At 41.6% G+C, this 12,534-nt stretch overlaps 1 protein-coding gene across 1 annotated transcript in view; it reads right to left on the bottom strand.

The window, feature by feature from the left end:
• Window positions 1-12,534, bottom strand: part of COLEC12 (collectin subfamily member 12) — a 207,038-nt gene that overhangs the window by 171,890 nt on the left and 22,614 nt on the right. Inside the window, exon 2 of the mRNA XM_024580580.4 lies at window positions 12,351-12,401. Coding sequence (XP_024436348.2) covers window positions 12,351-12,401 — 51 coding nt within the window. The remainder of the gene's footprint in view (window positions 1-12,350; window positions 12,402-12,534) is intronic.

Genomic DNA, 12,534 nt, shown 5'->3' with positions numbered 1-12,534 from the left:
AGTGAGTTCAAAACACTTAAGCCTAGAAAATGCTTCAAAACCTCTGAAGTTACACAAAAGAAGGAACATATAACCAAATGGAAAACCAATAATCATGAGATCACTAATATCTTGAACAAAACTAATGAGAAGGGAGTTCTCCATCTGCCAATTTTTGCCAACAAATTTTGTATCAGATACCTGCAAAATATATCTGGAATGAGGGTACTAAAATATTTATTCTGAATTATTAGAGAAAACAATATATATATTTCAATTGAATGTGGTAGCAGAATAGAGCCTTGGATCACATTATAGATGAACCCTATGTGGCATGAAGAAGTCCTTGAAATCATCAACTCTGATCCCTTTATTTTGCAAAAGAGCTTTTTTGAGACTCACAGAGTTTACATCATTTTGTAAAATTTACATTACTAGTTACTTAATATGTAGCAAAAGAAAGACTACAATTCTGACCTCTGTTCTTCCAATGGAGACCTCTTCAAATACCCAGTGGTGCACACATGAGCACAGAGTATACACATACACGTAGATGTGTGTGTACCTGTATAGACAAAGAGGGAGGGGAAGAGCTCAAGTGAAGTGCTGATCTCAATTTTTTAAAAAAAATTAGTTCTCTTTCTTCATCTTCCTCTCTTGATTAACAATGAGAATTTATGGAGTATTTGCCAGTGCCAGGCATTGTGCTAAGCTCTTCACTTACATGAATTCATTGTCACAATGCCCCTCTAACAAGGCAGTCTTGTTATTCCTCTTCCCATGACAAGCAAACGAAGGCTCGGTGTTGTAATGCGTGTGTGTAAGGTCAGTCGGGCTTTCTGAGATCCTCATTCACAGGCTTCACTGTTTATAGGAGTTGCATTTTGGTCTATGAAAAGTGGAACAAAGAGAGAAGGCTTCTGAACCAAATTATTTTATTACACACTTTCTGAATTGTGTTTGAAATGAACATAGCCGCTGTTAATAAGTAGAGTGGATTCACATGGCCTCAGTTTAATAACAGCTGTGGTTGATGGCGTGTGCAGCATATGGAGAAGGAAATTACCTTCCAACCTTCTTTCACGGGCTTATATCAAACAGATTCTCACACCTCGTCCTGAACCTCTTCTGTGGGCGAAGGAAAGGGGCTGCATCTATGGCCTCTTCATTTGCACAGAGCGGGAGAGAAGGGTGGAAAGGAAAGTCCCAATGTTATCCAAAACCACTGAAGTTTTGCCAGCACTGAACTTAACAACACCACTGGAGACAGAAAGAAGAGGCGGCTCCCATTCCATCTGGCATGTGGTGCCCTCTATTGTGCCTTTTGAAATTCTGCGGGTGGGAGGGGAAGCAATGTGTAGGTTTGGCTGATAGTTTTCTTTTATGCAAATGCACCATGGTTGGAAAACTGTCTGCTTCTCGTTAAATTTGAAATTCCCAAAGGCAAAGGCCACACCTCCCTTCTTTATTGTGCACGATGCCCAGCAGATTATGGATGGTTAATAAATGTCACATCATTTTCATACTGCATTGACTAAGAATGACATTTTCCCACGAGTTTTGCTTGCTTCAATTTCTCAACAAATGTCACAAAATGTGTACATTTCCCAAGAAAAAGGCACTATTTCCTTGCTTGAACCTCTTCCCCAAATTCCCATTAATTTTTCATTCACCTTTCCCTGGGCCACTGACCTTCTGTGTTCCCCATCTGTTTCACTCTCTTTTTCCACTCCCACCTGCAGAATTTGCATATGACTCCGACACCTTATTTCCTATCGCTTCCATCCCCAAAGGGCAGTCCTCTATTCTACATAACCCTTAGGACTCTTTTGGGGAAGCCTTTGACAAGGCTTATGAACTTGGCCATTCCTAATATGGACATTTTTAGGAGAAAATTATTGTTTTCATAAGGATTTTTACACCTTTTGTTTTCCAATAATTTTTTTAAAAAAATGAATTATAACATAAAAAGGATAATGGATAAAATAGTCAAGCACAAGGAACTGTTTTTTTTTAATTTTTTATTGTTATTCAATTACAGTTGTGTGCCTTTTCTCCCCTTCCCTCCCCCACCTCCACCCTCCCCCTTGATTTTGTCCATGTGTCCTTTATAGTAGTAAGGAACTTGTTTTATTCATCTTTGTACCCCATGGAAAGCAGTCAGTGAATGCTCATCAGAACGACAACCGTTCCTATCTCCCCTCAGTTATGAATTTCCAAAAGCAATTCAACAGTAAGACTTCTATGTAACATGTGAGGTAGAACAATCACAATGTTTCTTATCAAATGGCCCCGTTAAAGCACAAAATATGAGACATTTTGAGGACTTCCTCTTACAAGTACAAAATAAAATAAAACCCAAAGAGGAAAAATATAATTCTCTCTCACTTATACTTCTTTGAATCCTTGAGCTTAGATTGAAGATGCAAACTCTAAAAAGAGCCATAGTTTTACTTATGCATTTTCCTGCTTTTCAGAACAAAGAGGACAGGTTAGAAAAAGTTGTTTCAAATGTCAGAGAATAGAATACATCTTTAGGCATTTGGAATAACAAGGTAGTCTGTTGATTAGGTTCCTGTTAAAGGTGAGATCATACGGTATTTGTCTTTCACCGCCTGGCTTATTTCGCTTAGTATAATGCTTTGCAGTTCCATCCATGCTGTCACAAAGGGTAGGAGTTCCTTCTTTCTCTCTGCTGTGTAGTGTTCCGTTGTGTAAATGTACCATAGTTTTTTGATCCACTCATTTACTGATGGGCACCTAGGTTGCTTTCAGCACTTGGCTGTTGTAAATTGTGCTGCTATGAATAGGAACCTAATCAACAAAACAAACAAGCAAGCAAAATATAACCAAAGACACTGAAATTGAGAAAAGGCCGACAGTGACCAGAGGGGAGAGGGGAGGGAATTTTAGGGGAAAAGGGTGAAGGGTTTGTAGGAACAATTATAAAGGACACATGGACAATAATGGGGTAGGGTAGGGTGGGGTGGTGGAAACAGGAAGGAGGTGAGGAGGGGTGGGGGTTAGGCTGGGGTTGGGGGAAAAGGCAGAGAACTGTACTTGAATAACAATAAAATTGGAGGAAAAAAAAAAAGAAGGTAGTCTGGATTTCTGACAGGGCTTTTGCAGACTTCTAGTTCCATTCTCCCATGTTCCTGACAAGTCTAAAGTCCTTCATCTTCTGCATTGTGTGAATAAAATTGATCTGTGTGTAGAAATATTCACACATACTGCATTCACCCAAAAATACTACTGTAGTGTATAAAAAGAGAAGCCTGTTTCAATTGCGGCCAAATGTCAGTTTTCAAAAACTTAGAAAAAGATAATAATGAAATATTCAAAGAAGCAGAAAGTGTTCTTAGTTATGACTCAGAACAGGAGACCAATTTTGCAATATTTCCTGTAGCAAGAGGATTCACTAGGATTTCGGACTTTCTCCATTTTTTTCTAAGTTCCTCTTCTGAAAAGAGTTGTTTCTTCAAAATCTGCTTAACACGATTGAGAATACTAAGTTTCAAGAAAGCAAAATAACTTTTGTTCATTCAATTATTCATTCCCTTCACTATCACATTGATTTCTTGTTTTCGAAGGTTTTTCTTCCCTTATGAACTGTCAAAAATAAGAACTCTGGGTTCTTCAGAGTTCAACACCTTGTAGTTTCATTTGTAACACAATTACAAATCATTTAAAAGTAAACTTGTAATTATTTTGTGAATGAAATGAATTTTTCAATGTGTCATATAAAACATAATTTCATAAGTGGACCAAATTATAAATATAATAGGTCCAAACATAATTAAATTATATTTTTATTTAATAATAATCATTGTCTAATTTAACATTACATTTTTAATGCATTATGTTTTATAACATTATATGACATATTGTAGATATTAAATTATACATAATAATAGTGGTCAGAGTGCTTTATTCCTCACCATATATTCTACCCCAATTAGCCCAAGCCAACCAGAGCCAGCCCAGTCCCTTTGGCCAAAGATGATTCAGGAAAAGAAGTCTATGGCTCAATATTGGCCAGTGAAGGAAAGTCTACTAGAGACAGTGTACTAGGGAAAGTCTACTAGAGACAGTGTACTAGGGAAAGTCTACTAGGGAAAAGCTACTAAAGGCCTGCTGGGAGAACTTCCTTGCTCTCCAAAAGACACTGAAACAAAGACAGTCTGTCATCTACCTGGAACGGCTGTAGCCACCTCTTGACCACTTATGTCACTTTTAAGAATGCATACGTTAATGTGGTTCTTTCTACGTGCAAGGAACTGCTCTCAGTATTAACTCATTCAGTTCCCACCATATCCACACAGGTAGGTAATTACCCCCATCTTTTAGATGAGGATACTGAGGTACCGAGAGGTTTAAGGCTATTGTTCCAGTAGGTGACAAAGCTGGAAACGGGCCCAGGCAGCCCAGCTCCAGCACACTCTCTTAGCGATGAGGATGCGATACCACTTCTCCATGAAAGCTGCTCTTAGGCCCAGCATGTGCTAACTTCCTTAAAATGTATTCTTGGCTGGTGGCCAGCAAACTTTTAAATTAAAAAAGAAGAAAGAAAAGAAAGAAAAAAAGAATGAAGGGAAGGGAAGGGAAGGGAAGGGAAGGGAAGGGAAAGGAAAGGAAGGGAAGGGAAGACCCTGCAAGAAAGTAGACTCCTTTGATAATCTCTGAGCAAATTACAGCTCAGATGCAGGACAGAGAATACAGGAGTGAGGACAGCGAGATTGTGATGAAGGGAGGATAGAAGGTGGGAAGGACCAGAGAGTCTGTGAGGCCTTTGTGCGGCCTAGTGAGCTTCACAAAGGAAGAGCTGAGGTAACACCAAACCATGGATGGTGAGGCCTGGGAAAGGGAAGAGAGGAGTGAGCATAGTCAGCAGTTTAATGACAGCCACAGTTTAGTGCAGACCAACTATATATCAGGTCCCTCATATATGTTTCATATAGGTTTTATAGTCCATGTACCCTATAAAGAAGGTATTCTTGCCATTCCTATTTCACAGATGAGCAAAGTGAGGCTTAGAGACATTGGATACCTTGCTAGTAAAGGGCTAAGCCAGCATGGGAACCAGGACTGCCCAATTCTAACGCCTTGCTCCTTAACCAGCCACCCTGCTGAACATCAAGGGCACCAACAGGCAACGTGAGAGAGAAAAAGAGACTCTAGTTCACAACTGTGCTGAGGACCTTGGTCTTCCCTCAAAACCCATGGCTGTAGGACATCTTTCCCATTCCCAGGCGCCTCCAAATGAACAGCTCAAATCTTTCAAGGAAAGTTTCCAAGTTCATCTGTTTTAAGTTGCTTAGAGTTGCTAACAAAAGGAATAACTCTTCCCCACCCTATCCCCAGCAACCAAACACTGGAAACAACCTAATGTCTTCATGCTGTGGTAACCAGAAAATGGCTGAGGAGTAGTTTTTCTTTAATTTTTCCAAAAATAAAAACAAACCACATTCAGCTTCAACCCAATTGTAGGAAAAACAAATTATTGCCCTTTTTTCTCCTTCCCCACACTCTTGCCAGGATTCATAAGTGAATGAAAACCAGGGAAGGCAGGAGTCGGGGTTGGATTATATTTGAAATGGTTGAAAAATTCAGGGCTCAAGTGTTCAATCTATACATATTTTGAAATAATGAAATAGAAGACCGTGTATAAGCAACTGCTGAGGTAATCCACACATCTATAGTCATTTATTTTCCCATCCGAAATTTGGGATGCTCGGAGGAAGGACATATCTGTGTGCTCCTCAGTCTTGGGTCAAGTAGAAAGAACAATGGGGACTGAAGGGAAGTTGAATCCATTGTTGGCCATGCCATACAGCCTGGTCAGCTTCAGTCTCCCCTTTTGCAAACTGCAGGTAATTCCCACCTTGAAGGATTCTGGGAGAATGAAACGAACGGGTCACTGCCTAGCACAGAAAGGGTGTCTAATGGTTTCTTCCATATGAAAATGGTAAAAAAAAAAAATCATAATCTTATGGGAATGTGGTTTTTACTGATAAGCAATAAAGACTGGGCAGGGAGGGTCTGAACTTACCATTGAGAGGTTCTTAATGGGAGAAAAAGTGAAGCCTGAGCAAACATTGTTAAAAGAGGTTGTGAATATCACTTTAGCATTTATGATGATAAAAATTAGGGAATCGCCTCAAGTTATTTTTTTAAAAAATGATGGCCAGAGAACTCCCCTTCTCAGGTCTCAGGAACCCTGCCTGCCTGACTGGAAGCAGAGGGCAGAGGGGCCAGATGAGTTTTTCTTCAAATCCCCTGCGAGGTGATTCTGCCAGACAATCTCTTTTGCATCTACTTCTCTGCATGCCATTTGACACGAAATTCTCATACATTCAGAAACATCAGCTCCATTAGGATTTACAAAACCACATCAACAACCCCCTCCCACGAAATGATGCAAACAGCTTTGAACATTTCAAAGAAATCCCATTGGGGCACCAAGTCAAGACTCTCACTCCCTGCCCTCAACTAATCTCTCTGCCCAGGGTCAGTCCTTCGCCTGACGTTGCACCCTTTCCATCTAGAGATGTTTGGAAAAGGTGCTGCTGAAAAGACAGCTTCATGCTGGGCTTATTTAGTCATTCCCCACAGGAAATGATGGAAATTCCTGGCATTCTTATCAGAGAAAGGGGTGAACTCTGCTGGTGTCAGTCTTGAAGGGCTCTGGTGAGAGGAATGCATGCAGCCCTCCTTTGTAGTTGGAGGTGGATAACTTCAAAGTGGCACCTTCTCCAAATCCAGAGATGAAGCCAGCCTTCTGGGAAAGGTCCCAGGAGAGGGGAGACAGGCAGCCTGGTCCTCAAACCCAAACAACCACAAGTTGAGGCATCCAAGTGTTTATCTTGAGCAGCCTCCCAAAGACAGTTCAGCATCCTCTTGGTAAAACTCTTCCAATCCTCTCTGCACTAAAAGCAGAAACTATGTGCCTCACAAAGAACCTTTCTTTCTATTTGGCTAAGCACATCAGTGCTGCTACTTTTCAGAAGCCCAAGTGGTCCTCTACACTGTTAGACATTCAGTTCCTCTAAATCTTTCGGCAAGGGGGATGGATTTGGAAGGAGGGGATGGAAGATAAGGAGGGAGGCGCATGAGGTGTTCTGGAAGGGCTGGGCTCTACTCAATATAGATTTCTCAGGCTGCTTCCGTATGCCCAGAACTGTGCAGGTTAAACTGTTTAAAACTATTCTTAGTAATCTGAAATCATTATCCAAGGGAAGAAAGGGAAAAGAAAAAGGCCAGCTTGTTTGAAACTATTGGTTCAGGGAGGCCTGTGAAGTTGTGAGTGAACAAAACTATTCAAGGATACACTTCAGTAAACTTGCTTAGAAAAAGGCATTGGATACACTTTTTTGGCTGTAACCCCCGAATAATTTTTTAGTAGTTCTCTTACAATTTTTCCACTTAGTTTTTACAAAAGACGAATTCTCCTCCATAGAAGAATGCTTCCTTTTACTTTTTGTTGCTGTTTCACAGTTTGCAATTTTTCAGACCTTTTTTCTCTCATAGCTATAAATAGTCCCTGTAGCTGCGCCCCAAGGAAGCAATTTTGTCAAACGTAAAGAACAAATATTTTCAGCTGCCTCCTATTGCTCACTTGTCAACCCTTAAGTCTGTCTGTGATTGTCACAGGCGGTACCACATACCTCCTGCTCCTCCATCGTTCCAACTCTGGATATCCTATTATTTTCCAAATATAACACAAGAGACCCCAATGCAACCAATGAAACAAAGCAATCTGCACCCCCTCAGCACAGAAAGAGGCAGAATGGACTCTAGGGGAGGGCCCAGGACATCCAGGTGGTACCTGCCATCAGACCCAACTCTGCCTGCCACAAGGCTGGTATAGACAGCCACTGTGCCCAGGGCCTCTTGCCTCTCTCAGTTCTTAGCAGGAAAGCAGGGGATGTGATGGGACAAGAATCCAGGAGGATTCTGGAAATTAGAAAGTTCACGGGATCTACTAAATCCTAGACACCATATTCAAGCTGCAGGAACAGATAGTTGAAGAGGGAAGAATCTAATATCATGTATGGGATGCTCACATGTGCCAGGCACTGTGCTAATCCAGTACCACACTTAATTCCACAATGCCCCTATGAAGTAGGCCTAGTATGAGATTTTATAATTTTAAACAACAATGTGCCCAAGGTCACAGAGTTGCTAAGAGTAAGAACTCAGATCCAAAAGCACATACCTGGTTCCAGTGTCCACAACCTTAATCACTGCACCCCACTGCCCCCAAAAGATGAAAGGCAGTCATCAAGTGGGAAAGATGACACCTGGCCTGCTGGCCTCATGGAATTGTTGTGAAGGAAAAATACATTTGTAAGTCCTTCGGTAAGATAAAAGTGATACACAAACGTGAGCTGGATTTGTTATAATCATGTCTACGTGGGTTAAAGGACAGGACCTGGAACTCGCCGTTCTCCCCACACTTCTCCCCTCCTCCTGTGGAATTCTGATGCACTCATCTCTTGGAACTTAAATGGTATTTTCTTTCCTTTACTCCCTATCATTTTAATGAATTTTTAATAAATTTGAATGCACTTATGTTAATCATAGGGTAATCAGAAGGTTTCGGAAGAAATTTGGATCAATTTATCACAAATTCTAATTTTATAAATGTGTATTAATCCCTTGGAATATGAACTAATTCTCTTTCTCTTTCTGCTAACTACAACAATAAAGGCTTCCAGAGCCATGTGTGCTATTTTTGAAGAAAATGGTAACTGAGAAACAAACAGAAGGATATCATTGTAGTATATGTCCTATTCTATCTATACAAAGTAAAAAATTACATACTGGTACCTCCTGTTCCAGAGGATGAACTCTGCCACCCTGTAACTACAGCTATATCCTGAATTAATTAGCTCTGCATGCTGAGTCCCAGAAACACTGACCCTCAGAGCCTGATTAAATTCTGAAAATACTCACTTCATTAAACTTTCCAAATTTCCCCTCATCACAGTTTTGGTCAGAGGATAAAGTAAGTGGCAAACCCATCAGACTTAACGGCATCTCTTCTTCAGACACATGCCCAGAACTTTGGGGAAGGGGTTAACAAGCATGACGTAGAGAGAGGCTGAAGAAAAAGAGGAGACCTAGTTGAGACCACAGTGCAACAGCAAATCTCCAAATGTCCCAAAATAGCACTACACTGGATCACTAGAGAGGATCACCTGTGTTGCTCTTCATTGTAATATCGTATTGAGTTTGAAAAAGCACAGTATTACATAAACAGCCTTGATGTTACGAAGCAAATGCTTCTGAATAACTATGTATGAATAACTTTGGAAATAAGCCACCAGGTAACGATTTGCTAAAACAGTGGCCTCTTGGTCCTGTGGATAATTAACCTCAAGTTCAGAGGGACCTTAAATTCAGGTTGTTACCATTGTACTTGCCTAACAAGACATACTGAAAATGAGACAATAACTAAACCCTATGTGCTATCCAGTTTGTTTTTGGAAAAATAAAAGCCAACAACATCACCACATTTGGAGGTAAATCACACTTTAAATCTCTTCAGGAATTAGGTTTCAGACCTGTCACAACTCTGATATTCAGCAGTAGCTACACAAAAATGCCCAGAAAGTGATGACAGCCCCAAAGCTCAGCAGAGCAATCATGCCACCTTTCTTTTTATAGTGCTGCACCTTCAAGGCACATGTCCATCTTGTATCTCTCTTAGTCTCACAAAAGGCCTGCAAGGCAGACTTACCTACCTTGGCAGGTGTCACTGCTCACTGGGCAGATGCAGCATCTGAGGCTCACAGAGTTGAAGTGACCGGTTTCAAGTTACAAGAGTAGGAACAGTGCCTAGCCGACTGTCCTGTCTCTGGATGCCTCCCACCACCACTTCCTTTAATGGTAAGAGTTTGACCATACCTGAAGGAATGGACTCTTGGGTTCTGCTACTTTTAATGACCAGCTCTGGCCACTTCTTAGGAACTGAAAACCGGTTTACCTTCTATAAAACCAGGTTCAGAGTCCTAGGTCCTACAAAAGTGACGAGGCCTCCCTGATGGGACCAGACTGGGTGTCCAGCCCACGTTAGAGTTCTGACTCTAGGACACAGAAGTTGAGAAGTCACCTTAACCTTATTGCTGGACCCTTCCCCCAAACTACTCTATCCTGGGAGTTAGAAGACCCAGCAACCACCCCCCAGCTCTAGCTAACTTGGTTGAGAAGAACTTAATCTGGGCCTCACCTTCCTTGTCTGTAAAATTAGGCTGGTTTGAACTATCTCAAAGTCTCTTCCATCTTCAAAATTCTACTTTACCCCTAAGCTAAATATCCATCACTTTGCCTAGAAGCTAAATCCAAGAATGCTCAACATCAGAACAATTCTTTCACAGCCTTTTCCATGGTTTTCATTTTAACGTCATCCCTTTCTTCTACTTGTGCCTCTTGGTATCATTCTCTTCACTCCTCCCTGTTTATGCTGTCCAGTATTTGCAAGTTATTTTCACATCCCTCTGAGTCATCATGTAACCACCACACAGTAAATCCTTTCTGCAACTTATTATTTTTCGTGTGTTTTTTTTTCACCAAATCCCCACCCATCTAGCTAGTTACATGATCATTAAATTTTAAACAACATTTCTCAAAAGGTCACTCTTTTTAACGAAAACTTTTCTCTTGGTTCTTCATACCTCTACTGATTTCCAGCTGCAGATTTGAAATCTACTGATTTCTAAAATATGTAGGCATGTCCACATTTCCTTTGCCTTATTTTGACAAGTTTGATTTTCCTCTTTATTTCTGCCTTTTCATTTTTGTTTTCCTTCCCTCCATAAGTCCAGGTTTCATCTCCACCCCTGCTATCACCTTTGGTGAAGGCACCACAGGAAAGCAGAGCACAGGGTACCATCCGGAAATACGTGATTCTGTAGCTGCAGAATGGTGCTTTGGAGGAGGGAAGGAAGGACTGAGCATAAGCCACTCTGCCAGCCTGTGAATGGAGCAGCTATGGGCTTGGCACAACTGCACTCCCATTTTAAAGCCGTATCTTTTCCCAGAAAGAAATGCAGAAGTGTGTGTCCTGAAGGAAAATTGCTAAAGCAATGATGGAGCCAGAGCAGCTGGGGGTTGTTAGCTTGAATCAAAGTCCGGCCAGGATTTTTTTTAAGCAACAGGAAGTAGATTCACTCTCTTTCATATTCACTCTCTGTGTCTCTGTATCTCTTTCTCTCTCTCTCTTACACACACACACACACACACATTCTTTTCTTCTCCTTCTTTATTTCCTCTGGCCAAGGCACAGAAACAAGCTGGACAGAAAACCTCAGTTCCTTTGAACTATCTTTGGAACTTTGCAGTGTTTACTAGCAGTTCAAAGCCAAATTGCAGGGTATGAAAAGCACGGGTAAAGCAAAGAGCCCCCGTGTGCAGCAGACTAGGAGGCAGGGGAGCACGTATTAGTTCCCCATGGCTGCTTCAACAGATTACCACATATGTGGTAGTTTAAAACACAAAATTTTTCTTTTACGATTTTAGAGGCCACAAGTCTGAAATCAGCTTCAGTTGACTGAAGTCATAGTGTTGGCAGGGCCGTGCTCTCTCCAGAGGCTCTGAACAGAAAACCCATTTCCTTGCCCTTTTTCAGCGTCTAGTGGCCACCTGTGATCTTCGGCTGATGGCAGCATCCTCCACCTTCAGAACACACCACTCCAGTCTCCGCTTTCATCATCACATGCATATTGCCTTCTCTAGGAGGTCAAATCTTCCTCCCCATCTCTCTTATAAGGGCACTTGTGATTGCACTATTTTCTTTATAATATATTTGCCCACCCAGATAAGCCAGGGTGATCTCCCCATCTCAAGTTCTCACATCTGCAAAGCACTTTCTGCCATACCAGGTAATATCCAGGTTCCAGGGATTATGGTATAGACATTTAGGGGGCCCTTATCCAGCCTACCACAGAGCACTTGTGTCTGGTTGGGTTTCTAGAAAAAAGTCTTTTCACTATCTACTAATATTGACTGAGTTACAGGCATGAGGCCTGAGGAAAAAAAGGACGGACATTTTCTAATTATCAAAAGAGAAAACTCCCACGCATTTTTGTTCCTGTCTTGTCACAGGTTTACCTTCCCCACCATGTTCTGTCTATTAAGCCATTTGGTTTATACTCAGCAAACCCCATAAGCATCCCATGCCTGAGCACAGCTCCTGTTCCACTGCCCTCAGCGTTGTGAGAAATCATCCACCTGTTATACAGAAACTCAATTTCCCACCAAAATTGGGCCTCAGAGCCACATGTGTTCATGTGTGTCAAAAGTCCAGCAATCGTCTTGTTACTGTATCCCAGATCAAGCACGGAGAAGGAAAGACCTTTGTCAGAACTCACCAAACCTCTTGTAACCGAAGGACTGCACCTCCTCCTCTTCCGCGAAGTCGTCTGCAAGAGAAAAGACATGACGTTAACCAGAGTGAGGCCCAGAAGTGCAGGGTCAGTGCAGGACTCAGCTGCTGTGATCTCTGCCTGCTCCACCCTCCACTTCAGCACAGTGGCTTTCCTTCTGCTCCTGGAA

This window comes from Desmodus rotundus, chromosome 10 (genome assembly GCF_022682495.2).
Source record: "Desmodus rotundus isolate HL8 chromosome 10, HLdesRot8A.1, whole genome shotgun sequence".
Lineage (NCBI taxonomy): Eukaryota > Metazoa > Chordata > Mammalia > Chiroptera > Phyllostomidae > Desmodus > Desmodus rotundus.
This window is presented reverse-complemented; position numbering and strand designations above follow the sequence as displayed.